Raw genomic sequence first — 21743 nt, 5'->3', positions numbered from 1 at the left:
GAGGGGGTGAGCAGAACCAACAAAGGAAGGGACGCTGAGGTCCTCAGCCTGGGGCTGCTCCCTGCTGGCTGGCTGAGGTACGGGTGTGTGGGAAGGCTGGGGACAGAGATTACTGGGCTTAACTAGGCAGTTACCAGGGGCCACACCTGGAGCAGACCAAGAACACCTAGTAAAAACTTTATGAATTCCAACTGCTTCCGGCTGAGAGTACGAGGTTACTTGCGAATCGTTAAGTCTCAGAGCCATTACTGCAGTCCGGGGCTCAGCGTGTGCCCCATCGCGGCCCCTCCCTGTTCAGTGCATGAGGACCCTGGACAACTTTCCCGGGAGCCAGGCTCTGGCGGCCATGCCCAGCCGGCGCCCCCACAGCTGCCCTCCGGACCCTGCTCCTGAACACTTGGTCCCTGGAGTTTGTCCAGAAACTGCCTAAGGAAGAAAAGGAGAGCACAGCTCCCGGTAAGCTCCCAGGTCAAGGGAGTGGAAGGGCCTCCCCAGGGCCTGCTTGCCACAAGTGAGCAGTCGGGGCTGGGCCCACTGGGCTTCCGCTCTTTCATGAGTTTGCAGTCTTGCCCCGTGGGCGGCTGGAGAGGAAGCCCGAGGCCTTCTCCCTGACCGGAGCTGCCCCTGGGGATGAGGGCAGCACCCAGGCTGGCGCTGATCACCCACCCAAAACACCCAGCGACACAGCCTCCCCTGGGCTCGGGGCTCTGCTGGGCACCTCCCCAGCTCCCAGGGAGGCTGCAGCCCTGCCCACCCCTTGCCCTCCTTCTTCCTGGGGGCCAGGTCGGCCAAGGAGGTGACGGGCGCTGGGGCTGCGCCTGGGTACCGCTGGAAGCTGAGGTTCATGGCCACGCTCTGGAAGGCGTGAGCAGCCCCAGCAGGGGCGGCTGGGGTCCAGAGACCCCCGCCATGTCAGCTGCCGTCTGCTTACTTTCTCACAGGCCCGAAAGTCTTAAAGGGAGAGAAAAAAAAAAAAAAAAAAAACAGCTGGGAAGGGCACAGGAGTGAGCTTTGCCAAGCAGGCGCCCAGACTCGCTCATTATTTTAACAGAAAAAAAAATGATCGGCGCCCAAGCACTGGGACTTCCTTAAATGAGCAAGTTCTTCACCTTCGCAGCACAATTACACATGCAGCTCCAGTTAATGAGTAATGAGTGAGGTTCTTCAGGGAAATGAGCCGAGATCATTCTTCAGAGGAAGCACCTACAATAAACCGGGTTAATCAAACGGTGCCTAATAACGGACTATAGGGAATCCGCTAGAATGAAAAGAATTATTTGAAATTGACACACCAATTGCCGGTATGAACGGGAACTTTCGAGTGTTTAGATCACTCAGGGGCTTGGTGCACGCGGATAAACAGCCCCAGGTGTCTCACGTCTCCAAGTAACCGATGTGGCCGACTGGAAACCCTTTCAAAGGGCTGCAGTAGCAGATGGTTGGGCCAATGGGAGAGGACGGGAAAGGAGAGGAACCCCTCAACCCAGGGTGTCTCCCGGACAGAACCCCAACCCCAGCCTGTGCCGTCCCTGGGACCTCCCTACCTCCCTGGTTTCTAGGCTCCAAGCCAGAGCAGAGGAGCCCAGGAGACTCCAAGAGGATCCGCGGTTTTGGCTCAGAGAGCAACGCCCGGCCTGGGCGGGATCCAAACCGCTACCCTTTGGCGATTCTGGCTGCACCTCACTCCCGTCCTCCCTCGGGCACAGGCGTCTCACCCCACTTGGATCACTCCCAGAGGGGACAAAAGAAAGGGTTCTCGCAAGGAAACCGGACTCTCCTACGAATGCCCACAGAAGTACCATGTGGGGGTCTTATCTCAAGTTCGGCACATCCAAAGCCAGACTCACATCTGCACAGGAGCTGCTCCCTCTGCAACCCCCAGTCCCAGTCCCAGTGGACGGCAGTGTGAGGAAGTGGTTTCCCTGGGGCCCTCCAGACCTCGTTCCCACAGCCGGGTGGTCACCAAGGTTTCAATTCTACCTTTGACGGTGGGGAGGGAGGGAGGGGACCCCAGGGCTAGGTGCTAGGCCAGAAGAGGCTCAGTGTCTGGCCTCTCCATGGGGTCTCAGACAACCCTGCGAGACGAGCGTGGTCACTGATTCATCCACACGTCTGTCTGGGCACAGAGCTCAGGAGACTGAGCTAAGGGGTGTCCTGGCAGCACCGAGTGCAACAGACGGGCGACAACTACAGGGCAGCGCGTGCAGCACGCACGCAGTGTCGGGGGCTCAGGAAGTCGGTTTCCACCCAATTCCACTGGCAGCTGGTAGGCAAGGCCCCCCAGGGGATGCCGCGAAGGCTCGGACTGCAGGGCAAAAGCAGCTGTCTTCCAGCCACGGGGCTGGCTGGGTACAAGGTTTCTGAGTTAGGCAGACTGGACACCGGGGAGCATGTGGGCACGAGGCAGCCGGGTCACCCATGGGCTGGCCCCTCCCTTGAGGTGGTGGGGCGATGTGACCAGGGGCATGCGTGGAAGACACAAGCAGAGGCAAAGGCAGAGAGTGACGAGGCCCAGCAGACAGGCTGCACACTCCATCTCGGTCTCCGCGCCAGGTTCCCAACCCAGTTTACCAAATTCTGGAATTTCCTTCCCAGAGAACAGCAGCCCTTCAGGTTGGAAAAGCAGCCGGGTGTGTCCGGGGTCGGAGAAGAAAGACAAGAGGCCATCTGTATGTTGTCTTAAAATCAGGTTTGTTTATTGGTACATACACATCCCCACTCTCCCCCGCACCCCACTCCTGACGCACGGAGCTAATACAGTACTGGGAAGGGACCTGATGAGACACGGGAGGCCGTGGGGAAGGCTCGGGACACTGGCAACTCTCCAGAGGAAAAACCAGCTTGACTATGAGACAAGGGACTCACGAGGCAGCAACCCTCCACCCGGCAGGCGCCAACTTCCCTGCAGTGCCTCCCAAGGGGCCCCAAACGGACCCGGTTGCCCCTGCTGCTGACTTACGTGATGGCCGGAGACAGGGCTCATCTCTCACCTGGGGGCAGATGGCCATCTAGCGCTTCCCTCTGCCAGTCTCAGGGACCCTTAGCAGCCACTGCCCGGGGACAGGGGTCATCTGTCCCCATTCCACTTACTCTCAGCAACTCCTTCCCAGTAGCCTGGGGCAGCCGGGGCAGGACACAGGAGAAGGGCAAGGGCAGGTGGCTGCCTTACCCAAGCCTAGGAGCAAGGCCCCTCTGTGGTCCACCTCTCCTCCGTGGACAGGTGGAAGAGGCCACAGTGCCCTGACACAGCCCCAGGCTCCGTGGTTCCTCCCGCACAGGGTGCTCTGTCTCCCCTTGGAGCACAAGGTGGCAGTGCTGCACACCAGCTGCTCAGGCCCCGTGGGGTGGGCGAGACCACGCTGGTCCAGGCGTTTCTCCTTGCTCCCCTCTCACTCTGGGCCCCACCAACCGACCCTGAACTTGGATGCTGGGAAGGACGAGGAGCGGGTGAGACAGGGGGACTGACTGGGAACTGAATTCCTGCTGCCCGAACCTCTCATGCTCTTGGGCTCCCACCAGGCTACGGGGAAAGCAACGGAGCTGATGGGGGCTGGGCAAGCTCAGTGGCTTCCAGACACACCAAGAGCCCAACTGGGGGACAAGCAAGGGAATGGCAGCCCTCACCAGCTTTGGACCTCCAGGGCCTGGACGTGACTGGCTGAAGAAGGGCAGTCTGATCGTCTTTCTCCCACACCTGATTTTAGGGTCAATGTATACGGAACCCATGCATCAGGTTCCCTCGGAAGGGCTACGATTACTAAAGAAGTGAGGAGGGGGAGGGACGCTGGGAACAGAGCCAGCAAGCACCAGGTCAGACCTGTCCTGCCCCAAAGCCAAGTTCCACACCCAACAGCCCCTAGGAGCCCCCCCTACGGCTGCAACAGGGCTCACTGCCATGACCTCTTGGGCCACTGCTCTCCCTCCAGCTGGCCTGCCTCTACACCCACCAGGCAGCGGGCTCTGAGCTTCCCCATCTCCATCCAAGGGGCCAGGAACCACAAGGCCAAAAGGCCCAAGCAGATCAGAGCCCGGGCGTCCTTTCCCAGAAGGCCTCTCCCTTCCCTGGCCCAGGGTCCACTGCAGCCCAGGCTGGGTCCAGAAGAGGGGGAGTCACATCCATCTGGGGCTGCCCTTCCTCGGGTGCTCCAGGGTCCCACGCAGGGACTCCCAGGGCCTCTACACCGCCAGGAGACCCCAGCCTCATCCCCTGGAGACTTACAAAGGACTTGGGTGGCACTCGGGGTGACAGGATGCCAAGGGGGTGGACTGGTATGTTCTGAGATCCGGGGCAATGGCATGCCATGGACCAGACGGAGCTGCAGAGGACGGGGCAGGAGCAGGAGAGGCGAGGGCCGGCCCAGTCCATGACACCCCGGCCGCTAGTCCCGGAAGGCAGAGAGCATGTGTCCATAGAGATAGTGGGAGTGAGCTGAGAGAGAAAGAGAGAGAGAGGCGCTGTGCTGAGTGTCGGGCAGGCCCTGGGGGGTAGGCAGGGGCTCTGCAGCGACCTTACAAGCGCACAACCGGACCAGATCAAGCAGGAAGCGGAAAGGGACAAGCCAGGCAGTGCGGGCGAGCGAGCGGGCCGCGGCCGGAGGCGGGCGTGTCGCGGGGCCTGGCCCACTTACCCCGAGCCACGGGCACACCCCCGTCAGACCCGGGGCGGGAGGCTGGGGGGTCAGCAGGAGTAGGTCCGCACCGTGGAGGTCTCCAGTCTCTGCGCCCCCGCCGTCCCGGCTGGCAGGAGTCGCGTCGGCGGGAGAACAGAGCGGCGGGTTAGTGCGCACACCGGGAGCGCAGCGTCAGCCGGGAGCGTGGGGCCGCCAGCCTCCGGCCTCGCCCTCTGCACCTGCCGGCCCTGCGCGCGGCCCAAGCCAGCCTGCTACTCACCTTCGGGCATGATCTTCTTGGGCGGCGCCGGCGGGGGTTGCAAGGGCCCGAGCGTGGACACGCGGAAGCCCGCAGGGAGGGTCTCCGCCGAGGCGCTGAGCACGCCGCCGTGGTGGTCCCGCGGCCGGAAGCGCTTCCGCCAGGAGGGCGCGCGGCGGAACACCTTGTCCTCGCCCTGCACCGCGGGACACACGTTGGGAGCGCCACTCTCCCTCCCTGAGGCAGGGGTGGCACGTTTTGCCCCCCCACCCCCACCCCCGCTCTGAGCCCTTTGTTAAGGAGGGGTGGGGTCACGCATGGGATGGGCCAGGCTGACACCCAGAGGCCCCCGCCACCACCCTGCCAGCTGCGGGTGCGGCCCCTTGGGTCTGAGTCCCCCACCTGCAGTCTCCTGTCTCTCCCATCTTCCCCCGGGGCCTACTGCTCAGGGACCTATTCCAGTGGCATCGGATGCCGGCGCCCTGGGGCTGCCACGGGTTGGGCAGGTGACCAGAGAAGACCTGGCAGCAGTCCCCACCATCTGCGCCCTCAGCCAAGTCTCCCCAGGAGCCACCTCTACCAGAGGCAGCCCCTCTGCACGGGCCTCCCCTCCCTCACCCTGCAGAGTGCACCCGGCCGCTTTGCGGCCAGGGCCGGTCTCCCTCCACGCCTCTGTTCTCACAACTGCGCGGGCAGGGACACCAACCCACCTGCTCTCAGCTCCACCCTCTCAACTGCAACCCTCTCAAGTGTGTTGGCGGTGCCCCGCGTGGGCGCCAAACGCTCTCCCGCACGCGCTCTCCCCCACAGTCTCCCTTCCTTCAGGGCAGAAAGCTGATCTCGGTGTTCCGACCAGTGCGCGCCCAGTCCCGAGTGGCGCCTGGAGCCCCATTGCACTTGAGACCTGATCAATGACTGGATGCCCCGCTGGCCTCGCGAAGTCCTGCTCCTCAGCTCATCGCCGCCGCCCAGAGCCCTCCCCCAGGCCTCCCCAACTTCCAGCGTGGGCACCTCTCTTCCTCCCCTCCCACTAAGAGGCTCCTTCCGCTCCCTCCTCCTCCCTTTCCTGGCGTCCGGGTCTCCAGCAGGGAGAACTGGAGGCAGCCTTCCAGAACCAAGAGGCAGAACTGGCCGGAGGAAGGGCAGCAGGAGACAGCGTGGGCGGGGGCAAGGCAGCCCCCTGGCTCCCTGGGCTGGCTCCCCCAGCTCTCACATTATTCCCAGCACCTAGCTTCTGCTGCAAGCTTCCTGTGAGAACCAGTCCTCCGTGGCCCCACCACGGCTCCGTGACAACAGGGACACTGCCTGTTTACGTTTCAAGTCCCTCATCTCCAAGCCAAGGACAGCGCAGCCTCTCAGGATGGCCGTTAGCATAGTGGGAACCTTCTGGTACCACCGTGCCCAAGGCCTGCCCCAGAGGAAGCAGTCAGGATGTTTCTGATAGGACTGAAGGACTAACTAGTTCCTCAGTTAGGAAGCAGCGCACTAATATACAGGAATAGGAGTCATTTTCCCGACAGCAGCCAAGCAAGCTAAGACGCAAGGTGCGTGGGGAGTAAGCAGGAGGGTCCCCAGCCTGCAGTCTCCTCTGTCTCTCCCATCTTCCTTCTGGGGCCTACTGCCCACTCTGGGAGTGGGGCAGAGGGGAGGAGGGCCTGGAAGTGTCTCTCCTTGACTGGGAGATACAGGGAACTTCAGAAAGTTGGTGTGAGGGAGGCAGGCACTGGGACACCCACATCTCATACTGCAATGCTAGTTCCAGTCCCGGCTGTCCCATTCTTCCACATGAGCTCCCTGCTAAGGCACCCCAGGGGAAGTGAATGGTGGCCTGAGTACCTGAGGCCCTGCCACCCCCGTGGTGGGAGACCCGGTCGCAGTTCCTGGCTCCTGGCCTTGGCCTGGCCCAGCCCTGGCTCTTGCAGGCATTTGGGAAGTGAACCAGCAGACAGAAGATCTCTCTCTCTCTCTCTCTCTCTCTCTCTCTCTCTCTTTCTCTCTCCCTGTCTCTCCCTCTTTCTCTGTTCCTCTGCCTTTCAAATAAATCTTTCCAAAAAACTTCAAGAAAAAATATGATTAAAAAGTAAGAGTTTTTTGGTGCAAAAAATTTTAAATCTATAACTTTTTTGGAGCACACATTTTCCACAAGCATTTGATAAATATATTTATATAGCGATAAGTTATATGTGTGTACGTATGTATGTGTATATAGGTATATGTATGTGCATATGTGTGCACACATGTACATATATATATATATATATATATACATTGTATTTCAGAATACCGCTTTCTGCAGAGAAAATCTAACCTCCCCCAACTTCTGGGGGCTCCTGAGTGTGCCCGTCTAAGCACAGCAATCATTCTGTAAAGGTGGCGTTTAGCCATTTAAACCCAACTAGGAGACAACAATCTGACTGAAGCTAAAAATAAACAGAGTCTGGACTTTTTTTAAGCTGCCGGGAGCCCAATCAGCTGAAGCAGACCTGACAGGCGAGGGCAGGTGGGCTGCTGACAGGAAAGTGCGTAGGGAGGGTGAGGAGGCAGGGCGGGCGGGCGGGGGGGGGGGGGGGGGGGCTGTGTCCTCAGGAGCCAGGTGAGCCCAGGTGAGCGGTGAGGCTGCCAGAGTCTTCCCCACACCGCAGGGGAGGGCCTGAACATCAAGTCCAAGAGACTCTTCCCTCAGTGACCAGAGGGGACAGAGAGATCCAAGATTGAGGCTCAAGAGAAGGCCAGCAGGAGCAAAGCCGGGCCACGCGTCTGGCTGGCAGAGCACACGGAGGCTCTGTCACCTGACGTCCCCGGCACCCACACCCACGCAGCGGGGCTAAGTCTCACGGAGCCTGCAGCAGCAGGGCTGGGCTCACAGCACTAGAGACGGGGCCAGGAGAGGAGGAATAGCGTACGGTCCCAAAGATGCGTGCGTGGGGAAGACCCTCGCCTGTGCGCTCTGGGACCAGGCACACAGCTGGAAGATGCTACGAGAACATCACGTAAGCGCTTTCAACTCTTGTACAAAGCAGGACTCCACAGAGACCTCTCCTCCACTCACTGTATGTAGCCCTAGGCAGTTCCTGCGAGGCCCGGCCTGCCCCCAACACCTGCCATCACCCAGGTACCCTCTGGCTCTCCTGCCCTCAGCCCGCCCAGCCATCATCAGCCAGCGAAGCCATGAGCTTCGGTCAGCAAAACAGCAACCACCAATCCCTGAGGCCCCTGATCCACAGTCAGCTACTCACATCGTCCAGCTTCCGGTCTGTGCCCAAAGCCAACAGGTTGTTGAATTCTCTCTCCATCACCTGGCGTGCCTGCAGAACACAGGCAAGAGGGAAAGGCGGGGCGGGGGGAGGGTAGTGAGTGACCTTTATGTCACGTTTCACCTGTTGCTTCTGGTTCAAGGACAGAGACAGGGCGGGGGTGGAGGTCAGTGCACTGAACACACGAGCGTCCCTCACACACCTTCCTGAGGCTGCTCGTTCCAGCAAACCTCGGCGTCCTCTCTGACGGAAACTAAGCATTGGGAGTCCTTTCAGGGGTGCAGGTTAGAAACACGCAGTGTTTTTAAGAGCAGGATCGCAGGGCAGGACTCACGTCCCGGAAAAACACACTCAGGGCCGGGGCTGTGGCATGGTGGGTAAAGCCACCGCCTGCAGTGCCGGATTCCATATGGGCACCGGTTCTATTCCCAGATGCTCCACTTCCGATCCAGCTCTGCTGTGGCCTGGGAAAGTGGTGGAAGACGGCCCAAGTGCTTGGGCCCCTGCACCCGCGTGGGAGACCCAGAAGAAGCTCCTGGCTCCTGCCCTCAGATCAGCCCAGCTCCAGCCATTGTGGCCATCTGGGGAGTGAACCAGCGAATGGAAGACCTCTCTCTCTCTTTCTCGCTCTCTCTGTCTCTCTGTAACTCTGCCTTTCAAGTAAATAAATAAATCTTAAAAAAAAAAAAAAAAGCAAGGAAAACACACACTCTGTCTACCACAGGGAACTCACGCCTGCCCACCTGCCTGGCGGGGTGGAGCAGCGTGTGGACTATGAACAGCGCGAACTCTGTGTGCGTGCTGGATTCAATCAGTGCACTTGACAAGGTCCCACACCTTCCTAGCGTGGTCCCACACCACGCTAGGAAGATGACTCAGTCGTGGATATGGGGGCCTCCCGGAGATCAACTCATTAGAAGTTGTGAGAAGTGCAAGCAACCGGAACTGCCACCCAATATTTTTAAGCACTTTTAATGTAGCATTGCATCGTGCGTCAGGCAGCTGCGAAGCTACAGAAGGGGTCAGGAAGATAAGGAGGGCGGGGAGGCAGCAGAGCAGCGCCGGCTACTGCTCCCAGCAGGCCGCCAGCCACAGAAACCACGCGCCTCCACACGGGAAACAGGAGGAGGAGAGCCCTTTCCGGGTGGGTAAGGACCATGGTTGTCGGCAGTGGGAATGCAACATCACAGTAATGATCTGAAAGGAGAAGCACAGCAAATGTTCCAGGAGCTGGAGCTGGCGCTGTGGCACAGCAGGGTAAGCCACCACCTGCCGCGCCGGCATGCCACAGGGCGCTGGTTCAAGACCCGGCTGCTCCACTTCTGATCTAGCTCCTTGCTAATGCGCCCGGGAAAGCAGTGGAAGATGGCCCCAGTGCTTGGGCCCCTGAACCTATGTGGGAGACCTGGATGAAGCTCCTGGCTCCTGGCTTTGGCCTGGCCCGGTCCTGGCTGTTGCAGCCATTTGGGCAGCGAAACAGCAGATGGAAGATCTCTCTCTGTCTCTCCCTCTCTCTCTGTGTGTGTGTGTAACTCTGCCTTTCAAATAAATAAAATAAATCTTCAAATAATTTTTTCCAGTAGCCAATGGCACCACTCCTCTGGGTAGGAAAGGAGAAGATGACAGGTGCAAGATGGCAGGTGGGAACCCCAGAAACTCTCACAAGGGGTGTGTGTGTGTGTGTGTGTGTGTGCAGGAAAGAGGCGCAGGCAGTACCAGGCAGACACTTGTAGGGGAGCTGCATCTGGGGGGGATCCAAGCTCCTGGAGCACAGGTGGGGAACGTTTTTTCTGCCACACGCCATTTGGATCATTCGCGGGCCACACACAATGATCCACTGAGAAGTGAGCCTGCTGCAGATTTATAGACTCTCAAGTCCCACCTGGGTTGTTTGGCAGGACCGGACCCAGTGGCTCCGCGGGCCTCACACTGCCCAAGGGCCGGCCGTGCTGCGGCCGCCTTGGAGAATGGAGGGGTCTGCACTCCCATGGTGACCAGCTGGACGGGGCGCTGCAGAGAGGGCCCTGTGTGCAGCCATCACCCTCAAGAGGCCAACACCACCCAGAATCAGGAGTCACACAGCCCTACCCTCGCTCAAGCCAAAACGTGTCTGCTTCCGGAATAGCTCCAGAGGCTGCATTTCACAAATGACCCGACAGCTGCAGACACGAGCAGCTGAACCCACGAGGGCGCAGGGGTGCAGGGGCACAGGGGCGCAGGGGCGCAGGGGTGCGTCTTTATGGGGAAAGTCTGAGAGCGTCAGGACCACTCTGTCAGCAGAGCTGAAGGCTGGGGCCCGGCAGCAGTACAGTCAGAGTTGATGGGATTCCCGGAAGAGGTGAGAACTGGTGAGACCAGAACCTCACTCACCTCCCTTCCACGGGAGAGCTTCAGGAAGCATTCACACAACCGGGAACCTTCTAGAATCCACTGCCCACAGGAGGCCAGCGAGGCCACACACATAATCAGGTTCTAAAGACTCTAGTCCCTTCCTGAAGGACAGCTCCCCAACGATTACGAAATGTCACTTAAGGACTGGGCTAATCTCCCAAGCTGTTGACTGGAGACAAAGCCCCGGCGTGCAGAGGCTCTGTGCTGTGCCCCTAGGTATCTTTAGCTTCCTCAAGTCTACGGCCAGGAGAAGACCTGGGGGAGGCAGACAGAGGAAACCCGACTGCCTGCTAGGCCAGGTTAGAGGGGCAGGTGGAGGAAGGGGAAGGCCCAGGAGCGTGGCTACGCGCTGGGGTTGGGAGGAGAGGGGGCCCACAGCAGCGGGCGTGGGCACAGGGAGGGTGCTGGGCGTGCAGGTGCAGGACACGTGTTCCCCAGGAGCTGGAAACTCCGAGGTCTGAGGACACTGCAGGCCCTTTTGGGACAGGTCCCAGATAGGTCACGCCCAAATCCCTAAGCCGGAGACAGAGAGAGAGAGAGAGACAAGGCGCCCACCTGGGTGTTCTGCGTGGGGATCTGGAGGACCAGGGCCAGCGTGTTGTGGTCGAAGTTCTCGTCCAGGGCCAGCAGCGCGCCGTGCACACCGCTCTCGCGCAGGTTCCCGGCGTAGTCCCGAAGTCCGATGGACTGGACCCAGTGAACCACCTGGTCATTGGTCCAGACCAGCACATCTGGACGAAAAGGGACAGAAAGAGACCAGTGTGGCCCCAAGGGATGGAAACAGAGTAGCTCCTCCCCTACCTTTGCACATCCTCTCCCTCCTCTCACTCCACCCCTGCCAGCCTGCAGGCCTACAGTCTCCCAGCTCACTCCCCAGGGCCCCGGCCCAGGTAGCAACCCCGCCCCCGCCCAGCTCACCAGGTTCCAGGAGCACAGTCCTAGCGCTGCCCTAGGGGGCCCCTTGCACTTGTCCTGTGTGTGGGGGGGGCATAACTGACTGCACACGGCCCAAGTCCCCCCATCAGACTGGGAGCACCCCAGGGCTGAGGCTGTATCTCCCTCAGAGACGCAGCATCCCTGAGGCTCCGGACGCTTCCTTGGCACAGGGCCAGAGCAGGGGCCAGCGAGGCGGACTGCGCCCATCCCGCCTGGCGCACTCACCCTTGACCTCGTGCTGGCTCTCCTCCCGCCTCTTCTCCAGCTCCTTGCGGTCGTAATTGAGCCGCTTCAGACACATGATGCCATACTGCAGACTGGTCCTGCAGGCACACAGCCACGCTGAGCTGGAGCCGCCAGCTGCCCCGCACCCGCACCCCGCACCCCGCACCCCGCACCCGCACCTGCCCCAGCAAGTCCAGACCTGCTGCCTCCCAGGCCCTCACACTTCTCCCGCTCCTGTGGCTTCCTCAAGGCTGCTTCTCTCTCTGCAACAAGTCCCTCCCTCTCCAGGCCCTGGAATGACACAGACCCCTCCCACCCACAAAGTATACACAGGACACGTGCCATTGTATCCCATTTCACTCAGGGTCCTTAAGTTGGCCTACAGGACGCCACATGGCCTGTGTCCTCACCTGTCCGAACTCCATGGCCTGCGTTCTCACCTGTCTGAACTCCCGGCCAACTACCCTCCCTCTCACTGTCTCTGCTGCAGCCACATCGAGACCCCTGCTGTTCCTCACACACAGCAGGTGGACTAGGTCTGCATGCCTCAGGGCCTTTGCACTGGCTTCTCCCTCTGCGCAGAACACTCCTCCCCAGTTCTCTGACCAAATGCCACCTTCTCAGTACTACTCTCCAGGCACCTCGTTTGTCAGACTAAAAGCGGCTCCGTCACTGTCATGACCCCCAGACCACATTCCCAGTGCCCCCTACCCTGGCTTAACTTTTCCCCTAGCACTTTCTATCTCTCTCTCTCTCTCTTTTTTTTTTTTTTTTTTTTTTTTGGACAGGCAGAGTGAACAGTGAGAGAGAGAGAGACAGAGAGAGAAAGGTCTTCCTTTGCCGTTGGTTCACCCTCCAATGGCCGCCGCGGCCAGCGCGCTGCGGCCGGTGCACCACGCTGATCCGATCCGATGGCAGGAGCCTGGTACTTCTCCTGGTCTCCCATGGGGTGCAGGGCCCAAGCACTTGGGCCATCCTCCACTGCACTCCTGGGCCACAGCAGAGAGCTGGACTGGAAGAGGGGCAACTGGGACAGAATCCGGCACCCCGACCGGGACTAGAACCCGGTGTGCCGGCACCACAGGCGGAGGATCAGCCTAGTGAGCCACGGCGCCGGCCAGCACTTTCTATCTCTTGACATAACCTTGTCCTGACTGCTCTTGATGTCTCTCCCAGCTGCCGTGTGAGCACCCCCAAGGCAGGGAACTTTCTGGTCCTAAACCCCAGCACAGAAGGCACTAAAGGCACTTAATGAACTGAATGACATCATTCAGGAATGACGAGAGCCCTTACCCGGTACCAGGTGCACAGTAAGCACTCAATAAGAACTAAGCCAGCCGGAGGTCTGCAGATTCCCTGGGCCATCAGTGCAAGCTGTCCCCTTCCGGCCTCCTTGAGAGCATCACCGAGCCGGTGCCTGCCACCTCCGGGGACAGGAAACTCGCCACGTCTACGGCAGCACACACCACCCTTGCTCTGGCTTCTCTGGGTTTTTCCATCTATGGGGACGGACTGGAAGCTCCCTCCCGACCCGACTGCTCCTGGCCATCCTGAGGCCGCTGCTCTGTGAGACTAACTCATCGTGCACACTGCTCTTCTCCACCCTGGGCCTGGCACAGGCTCTCCCTCCCAGCTCGGACGCCACTTCTAGGGGCCCCTTTTGGCTCAAGCCACCCATTCATCGCCCAAGCCCCTGGCTTCAGCCTGGGCCCAGAGGAGGAGGCACAATTGCAAATGCCTCCAGTCCTCAGCTCCTGGGACTTGCGCAGCTGCGGCACACAGCACCCATGTTAACGCCTTTACAGTCACATCAAGGACTAGCGGTGACGATGACACTCCCCGGCCCTGGACTGCCACGGGCGCCCAGCACTGGCACCACTGGTAGGGTGGCACTTCTGATCTCTGTGTGTGCCTGCTCCCCCAGCTCCACGGAGCGCCGTGCTCCAAGGCAGACAGCTCCGGGACAACCGGCTGGCTGAGGACTTGGTCTCTGTCTTTGTAAGACAGGAATTTTAAAGCATCCCTTGCTCGTCAGAAAACACACGATTTGAAAGATGGTTCAAAGACGCAAGAATGTGCTTATGAAGGGTGCGGCAGAGCAAAAGCAGGTGCACCCCTGGCGGGCGGGGGGCAAGCCGTGGAGACGCCTCAGCCGCTCCGATGGCCTGGTGACTCCGAGCTGCCTCTGGCCGCGCGTGCAGGCCGGGGCTCTGTCCTAGGGTCCGCATGCAGGGGTCACGGGGAGGATTTCCACACTCCCAGGTGGGGCCGGGCAGGCAAATCCTCCATCAGCCCAGGCCTGCTCCCCCGGCGCCGTCAATCACTGAGCAAGGGACAGGTGCAGCTGAGCCTGGCAGCCTCCAGCAGAGACAAAAGAGGCTCCCTCAGCCCCACTTGAGAGGCGGGGGCGGCAGGGGTGAGGGCACACAGGCCCTCCTCACAGGCCACCTTGGTCCCCCTGCACGTCAGCCCCTTGTCACGGGAGGTGACCCAGGCCCCTTCCTCGTGACCTGGAAGACATGCTCAGGAACACTCACAGGCCCGCAAGGAACCCTGGCTCAAAACGCAGCCTGTGCACCGGACCCTCAAAATGTTCAACGGCCGGCGCCACCAGCGCCCACCTCACTCCACCTCCAAGGCCCGCGTGGCGGGGGAGGGGCGGCGCCACCCCAGCCCCCCATGCTAGATGGTGTGGACACAGCTTTTAGTTTCTCAATAGAAGCCAGAAAAGCGAGATTTCATACAAAAATCTCCTTCTTCTATTAAAGGCAGCAGCAAAACTCATTTTTAGAGCATCTGTCCACGGGCTGCCCGTCTGGGGTCTCTGGCGCTACGCTCCTGAGCCAGGAGGAGAGTGGGAGAGTTCCGCGGGTCCCACGCTGAGGGCGGAGCCGCAGGAAGACCTGGCTGCTCAACGTGGAAACCGCGAGACCCCGAAGCAGACTCAGAGGCGGCCTGAGTCTTCTCCGGGAAGGCTCGCAGAAGTCAGCAGAGCAACGCGGACAGGGAGTCAGCCCTGGGGAACCCCGTGGAGCAGCGGCAGCTGAAAAGGAAGGCCGAGAGACAAAAGGACCAAAACCTGCAACGTCCAGAGCTCAGAAGGGCGACTGCCCACAGGGGGACCTGCTGCCACTCAGAGCAGCGGGTGCTGGAGCCGGCGCTGTGGCGCAGCTGGTAAAGCCGCTGCCTGCAAAACCGGCATTCCATATGGGCGCTGGTTCGAGTCCCGGCTGCTCCACTTCGTGACCAGCTCCCTGCTGACATGCCTGGGAAAGCAGTGGAGGATGGCCCAAGTCCTTGGGCCCCTGCACCCATGTGGGAGACGTGGATGAAGCTCCTGGCTTCAGCCTGGCCTAGCCTCAGCTATTGTGGCCATATGGGAGTTGAACCAGTGGATGGAAGATCTCTCTCTCTACCTTTCCCTAACTCTTTTGTTTTTTTAAGATTTTTTTTTTTTAATTTATTTGAAAGGCAGAGTTATAGAGAGTCAGAGGCAGAGAAAGAGAGAGAGAGGTCTTCCATTCTCTGGTTCACTCTCCGATGGCCGCAACAGTCAGATCCAAAGCCAGGAGCCAGGAGCTTCTTCCTGGAGAGGCCCCCCCAGGGCTTGGAGAAGCCGTCCACAGGGCAGGGCCCGCCGCCAGCCCGGCTCACCGATGGAAGCTGTCCACCATCTTCAGGTGCACCCGCAGGTCCTTCTTGGTGAGGTGGTCCAGCATGCGGGCGTCCACCAGGCACTCCATGAAGTAGCTCCGGTACTGCGGGAGCCCCAGGCTGGGCAGCCACTCGTTGCCAATCCACTCGTGGTTCATGTCCCCGTAGGCCAGGGTCTGGGGGAACAGGAAGGGGGCTCTGGGTGAGGAAGAGGCCCAGCTGGCTTCTCTGGTTAGGAGGAAAAAACCCACCCTTCACTCCAGAGGGAAGGCGTGCGATTCCACAGAACCTCAGCTTCCTCTCTCTCAGAAAGGGCCGGCAGTGGGGCACTGTCAGTGGGACGCGCTGAGACGCCACCACGCCCCGGTTCCCCTCACGGATCGGTCAGCTACACTAGTGAGCAGCCAGCAGACGCTGCAGAAGCCGTCCTGTTGGCTCTGAATGCGCATGGGGGCTGGGAGCAGCCTCGCCTTCCCGGTTCTGCCCGCTGGCCCCGGGGCAGAGAGGCCCTGTCACAGAGGCCCTGCGGGGCAATGCACTCCACCCCACGCGGAAGCTCCAGGCTGGCCGGCGGCGGCAGGCAGTGCCCAGGATGGCCTGCTCCTCTGCTGCCCGCCCCAGGCAGGGCCCTGCCGGGAGCAGGTGCTCCAGGGCCTGAGTCTTTACAGCCGCCCGGCATCACTGTCCCTGCTCTAGAAATTCCCTGTTGTTAACAGCTTTCAAAATCCAACGGCTGATGCACGCAGAGCTGTATGTAACGTAAGTTCCCTAGTGAGCATAAAAACCCAGTTACCCTCTGTGGACGCCGCTCCGGTTAGGAACCAGAACACGGTCCACTCGGCCACATTCACCCCTCCCTTCCACTTCCCCACTCCGTCTCCCACTGCCCCGCCAAGAGGCGACCACCAGGCTGAGTTTTCTATCATTCCCTTGCTTTGACCAAAAAAAAAAAAAAAAAACAAAAGGTTTTCATTGTTTTTCCTGCATATCCCATTGTATATTTTTCTCAACAGTATTTTCCTCATTTTGCTTGTTTTTGAGTTTGAGTATCAAAGTCTATGAATCCCTGGGATTTCCACTTTCCACCTCGTATTTCTCAGACCCCTCCATTGTCTCTGCTGAGTGTGACTAGGCCACAGTAAGGGTCTGCAAAAAGCTCACGGCAGGTGCATCCCCCCACCCCCATGCCAAATCTATGCACGGCTTTCAAATCCTTGGCATCAAAATAAACACTCGTTAACTCCATTTGCCATGAATGTTCGGAAGCACCCCAGCGAGAGATCTGCCCGGTCTCCCGTGGCTGGGGTGCTCCCTGTCAGTGCGAACAGTGCTCCACGCTGCACTCAGCGCCACAGCACCCAGCACTGCTGAGACTGCTCTGGGTTTCAGGACCACCCCGAGGGCTTTGCTGGCTCCGTCTCTAGGTAGAGATGCCCACTCACTGAATGAATGAAAGGCCCCAGACAGCCAAGGGGAGGAAGACTGAGCACAGGCTAAGCCTCGCTATTCCTGCAAAGAGAGGTGGGCCCAAGGGAAGAGGCGGAGCCGCTGGGAGCACAGCCCCCCAGGTGGGGTTGGCCAGTGTCCTGCTGGGGAGGGCCCGAGGGAGGGACCTGGGCAGAGCCGGTGAGAGCCGTTCTGGAAAGGGAGGGGAGGCTTACCTGGGCCCAGCTGCCCTCCTCACTGTCCTAGCAGGAACGAGCGCAGCAGTCGGGGGAAACAGGCAAAGTCAAGAAACCCAGCAGCCTCCACTCCAGCCCCACGGGGACCCGGAGGAGCAGCCGCCCCGGCCGCCGGCACCGGCCTGACTCGGGGACGCATGCTGGTGCGCGCACTCGTGTTTGTAGTGAGCGCAGAGCACACATGTGTGCGGCAGAAACATGGGCCTGTGCCTGCCAGGCCCCACTGGAGCCAGGCCACATGTGGGAGCCCCCAACCCTCCTGTTGCTCCACCATGGATCAAGGCCAAGGACGGGGACTGAGGCTGCGGCCCCCTGCCTGGCGTGGCCCTCCCAGCCCGCCTCTTCTCCACCAGTGGCCCCAGAAGAGACCGCTGCTCCCACACCAACCGCTCCCAATCTCAGCTCTCTCCCCACAGCCCTCCACCCTGATGGGAGAGCCCAACCACACCCCAGGGATGGCAGCCTTGGGTCAGACCCATCACAACCCCCATCACCCACAGCCTCCTCGCAGGAGCCACTGGTCCTCATCCCAGGGCCAGGGCTAAGGGCCAGACTCACTGTTTTAGGGGATGTTGCCAGAGTTTCCATCTCTTCATGGGTGACCCAGACATTCCCAGAAGACTGCAGGCAGAGAGCAAACCCAGCTGGTGCCCATGGGTCCCATCAGGCCAGGAGCCCACGGGGACAAGGTCAATGCCCCTCCCCAAGTGCTCCCTTGGGCCCAGTCCTGGCCTCTGCATGCTGTCCAGCTCCAGGCAGCCTGATGGCCAGAGACACATCTGTGGCTTAGCACGGTGCCGCGTGCATACAGCCGTGCTCAGGAAAGGCTGCCGGGGTGAAGGTGAACAAAGGGTGCTGATCTGCAATGGGGCTGACCCCATTCGCAGTGTCCAGGGCCAGGAGGTTTTACTCTGGGGTCCGAGGGGCGTTCTGCATTCTCGTGTTGAGGCTACAGGACCAGCAGAGTCCACAAATGCCCTACCCTCTCTGCGTCCCCCAGCCTGACAAAAACGCAGAGCTCCAGAAACCCCATCCTGGAAACTCTGCGGGGACCTGAAATTGTCAGCAGTGGATGGAGGGGGACATGGACCCCAGGGGTGGTGGGCGGCAGGCAGGGAACCAGGCCTGTGGGATCCACCCAGAATGCAGGCCACTCCCTCTCAGGAGCCAGGACCTGAGCCCCCAGGGGGATGGGAAAGAAAGGGCAGGGCCCAGTGTTCCCATCTCCCCCGGAGCAGTGGCGCCAGAGCCCCTGCAAGTCCTGGGCACAGGGAGGCTGCTCACCGTCCTGGAGGTGGGCGGGGCGGAGGGGCTGGTCAGGGACACCATCTCCTGGATGGCCAGCCGCAGTTTGAGCCGGTGCAGGGCGTTGCTGATGCCGATCTCCCGCTGGATCTCCGTGTCCGACAAGGCGGACATGATGGCGCCGCTCTTGACGTTGGCCCGGCAGGCTGCCACGTACCAGGCAGGCATCCCCACCCAGAGCTGCAGACATGGGCACGGGACGGGAGACAGGTTCAGCCCCTTTCCCCAGGGCCCGGGCCCCACAGCAGAGCCCAGGAGCTGAGAAAGCTGGAGCCGGCTTCATCCAACCCCTCTCTCTCCCACTCTGCGGATGCCTGGGCGGTGAGGGGATTTTCTTGGGGGCGTCTAGGAGCAGAGTCCAGTGGCCTGCGGAAGTCGAAGGCCCCTTCCTCACACTGGGCTACCCGCAAGGCATCAGTAAGGAGCACCAACTCTGTCCTCCGGAGTAACGGAGGAGGTGGCGCGTGCACTTGGCAGGGGAGCCACACACTGGGAAAGTTCTAGAACACTATCCCCCCCCCCCCCCCCGCGCCCTAGCATCCCTCCCTCCAGGCTTACCTCCAGCCAGGAGACCACGGTGGGGCCGTCCCACTGGGCGAAGGGCGTCCCTTTCCTGCGGGCATCTTCAAGCAGCTGGTGTCTTGAGGCAGAGGACAACAGACTCACTGGTCCCTCCCTGCCACCCCCCAGCCCTGCCTCCACCAGAGGTCAGGAGCTAGGCCTACGCCTGAAGCAATGCGACACCAAGAGGCGGGGCGGAACCCAGGGCGAGGGGCTCCCACGGTGCTTGCCCCTGCCTGGCACACACACTGGCTTCAACAGGCCAGCCCCCCTCCTCCCTGCCCCTGCGACCTGGCTGGGCTCTGGCAGTTGGCCTGGAGGGAGGGGGGAGGGCCTGGGCCCACACGTGGAGCCTGGCCTGAGACTCTTACTTTTTCCTCAGCCGCCGGTCCTTCTCTGCCTGGGTCCCCAGCTTGGCAGGCACCATGGGTTCCTGCAGGCTGAGCTCGGGGTCCGTGAGCAGGACTGCGAGGGAGAGGAGGTGCATCAGCAAGCCCTCTGCTGCTCTTCCAGCGGCCTGGGCCACAGGCCGGGGGGCAAAGCAGCAGGAGGCTCCCCAGCGTGGGACAGCCCAAGAGGACCTGAGGGGACCCCAGCACTCCTGGAGTGTCCATTCCGCAAGCCCCTTTGGGGAGGCAGTCCCAGGTGGCATCAGGAGGACCACCCCAGCCCCAAGAGTCTCCCCCAACCCATACAGCTTCAGCAGTGGAGGTGTTTTTCACCCAGAGTCATTTCACCCTAGAATCCTAGGTAGAAACTGTCTCTCCCGCAAAGGGAACCCAGAGAGCCAGGCACAGAGACGCTGCCGTGGGCCGGGGCGGGAATTGGCACAGGGCAGTCCTCCCTGCCTGCTCCCAGGAAGGCGGGATGTGCACTGCTCTTTGATCAAGGAGCTGCCCGAATCGATGCCGGAGTCCTGTCCAATTCGTGGCCAGGGGCAGCATCTTGGCAGGGGGCGGCAGGTGCAGGGACCCCAGAGAGGGAGCGGCATGGGGCGCCCAGGAGGTCCCAAGGCTTCACCCAAAACACCTCTCCCTCCTCTCAGACCGCTCGACTTCCCCTCCCCCATGGGCTGGGGAGGAGGAGCCTCTACCTCATTCCTGGCCAGAACACCCCCATCCCAAGGGCCTCCCTCTTCCTCCCCCTCCCCCTGCAGGAGCTATGTTCTGATTCACACGGCTGTGAGGTGGGGGAAGGTATAATTATGCATTGGGGCTCAAAGGTCCCTTTCTTCTAGGTGATAAGCCCCCTTCCCCGTGCCCTGTGTGACATTTGCCAGCATCCCCGGCTCAGGGGACCGCCACGCCACCTCACACTCTGCCCCCACCCGCCCTCTTTCTTCCCCAGCTGGAATGAGCAAAATGGCCTCAAAGCTCTGCTCTCCACCCCCACAACCTTCCAGTCTCTCTCACACAGCCCCCACCCACCCCTTACACCTTCTCTCTGGGCCTGAGCCTGGGCCATTTCTGCCGCCCCCCACCACCACCCGCAGCTGAGCCCCGAGTCCAAAGCAGCCCTCTCTGGCAGCCCACTCTCTGGGGATCGGCTCCCTCCTTCCTCCCTTTCACCACACACTGGGCTCCAAAGACACATGGCTCCAACGCTGCCCCGCAGTCACCCGGCAGTGTGTGTGTGACCCACAGTGTGTGAGATGACGGGAGGAGCAGGAGGGAGGGGCAGGCGTACAGCACACGTGGGCCCTGCTCCTACCACCTGCCAAGGACACACTAGCACTTGCTGCGATCACGGTGGTGATAACAACGCGCGCCTTAGCCCAAGCACTTTCTTGAATTTAAGGTCCACGCAGCCACAATTAGGTGTTCTAATATTTTGAGCCCTGGAGGCCAGATGTGGTAGAAATAAGTTCCCATCAAGAACCGATTCTCCTGGCCGGCGCTGCGGCTCACTTGGCTAATCCTCCACCTGCGGCGCTGGCACCCCGGGTTCTAGTCCCGGTTGGGGCGCCGAATTCTGTCCCACTTGCTCCTCATCCAGTCCAGCAGTGGAAGGCAGTGGAGGATGGCCAAGTGCTTGGGCCCTGCACCCATATGGGAAACCAGGAGGAAGCACCTGGGTCCTGGCTTCAGATCGGCACAGCATGCCAGCCGTAGCAGCCATTTGGGGGGTGAACCAACAGAAAGAAGACCTTTCTCTCTTTCTCTCTGTCTTTCTCTCTCACTGTCTAACTCTGCCTGTCAAAAGAAAAAAAAAAAAAAAAAGAACCGATTCTAAAGAACCGAGAAATGGGCCCTGCACCGGCTCTGGGCACGGTGACTGCAGAGCCCTTCGGGCCGGGATTCTCACCGCTGCGGGAACCTTCTCCGGCAGGCGAGGCAGTGGTTACCCAGACAGGGCTTGGCACGGGCAGAGCCCAGGGCTCCCACCTCACGGCAGCAACGCACCCCACCAGGACACAGCGACCACGGAACCCCGGCTCTTCCAGGGCAGAAACCTGCCTGCCCGGGGCTTCCTCCCACCTGGCCCTGGCAGGTGGGCAGGCAAGGCTCCTGGACTCCCCTGTGCCCCCCAGGCCCCACCCTGCGAGGAGGGGCACAGAGACCATGGCCCGTGGCTCCATCCCGACTCAGCTGGATCAGCCTGCCCTTCTCCTTCTTCCCAAACAGGCGGCCGATGGACGACTTGATGCCCTTGCGCTTGGCGCCCTTGTGCAGCGAGTCCTGGCTGCTGTTGCTGCTGCTGGGGTTGCTGCCCTGGTCCTCCAAGGCGCTAGGGGGCGACAGCCAGGGGGGGCGGGATAAGGAGACACACTCTTACACCACAGCAGGAGACGCGCCAGTTAGACTGCAGGGTCCGCGCCGGGGTCGGGAAGAGGGGGTGCGAGCCGAGCAGGTGGGAGCGTCCCTCC

The 21743-nt window shown here is 60.9% G+C and overlaps 1 protein-coding gene and 1 long non-coding RNA gene across 5 annotated transcripts in view; one reads left to right on the top strand and one right to left on the bottom strand.

Annotated features, from left to right (window-relative positions):
* Positions 1-206: 206 nt before the first annotated feature.
* Positions 207-8816, top strand: LOC138844920 (uncharacterized). The gene is made up of 3 exons (XR_011381345.1): positions 207-456; positions 2596-2689; positions 8556-8816. It is a non-coding gene; the product is annotated as an uncharacterized lncRNA (long non-coding RNA).
* Positions 2671-21743, bottom strand: part of PPFIA4 (PTPRF interacting protein alpha 4) — a gene marked incomplete at its 5' end in the record, with an annotated part of 30443 nt that continues 11370 nt past the window's right edge. The window contains 13 exon segments of one of the 4 annotated variants that reach the window (XM_070055107.1): positions 2671-4429; positions 4629-4737; positions 4891-5065; positions 8106-8174; positions 11070-11245; positions 11676-11773; positions 15330-15505; positions 16991-17017; positions 17570-17632; positions 18296-18496; positions 18875-18956; positions 19249-19342; positions 21438-21604. In XM_070055107.1, coding sequence (XP_069911208.1) covers positions 4679-4737; positions 4891-5065; positions 8106-8174; positions 11070-11245; positions 11676-11773; positions 15330-15505; positions 16991-17017; positions 17570-17632; positions 18296-18496; positions 18875-18956; positions 19249-19342; positions 21438-21604 — 1387 coding nt within the window. 4 annotated transcript variants of the gene reach the window in all.

The sequence above is a fragment of the Oryctolagus cuniculus genome, chromosome 13 (assembly GCF_964237555.1).
Source record: "Oryctolagus cuniculus chromosome 13, mOryCun1.1, whole genome shotgun sequence".
NCBI lineage: Eukaryota > Metazoa > Chordata > Mammalia > Lagomorpha > Leporidae > Oryctolagus > Oryctolagus cuniculus.
This window is presented reverse-complemented; position numbering and strand designations above follow the sequence as displayed.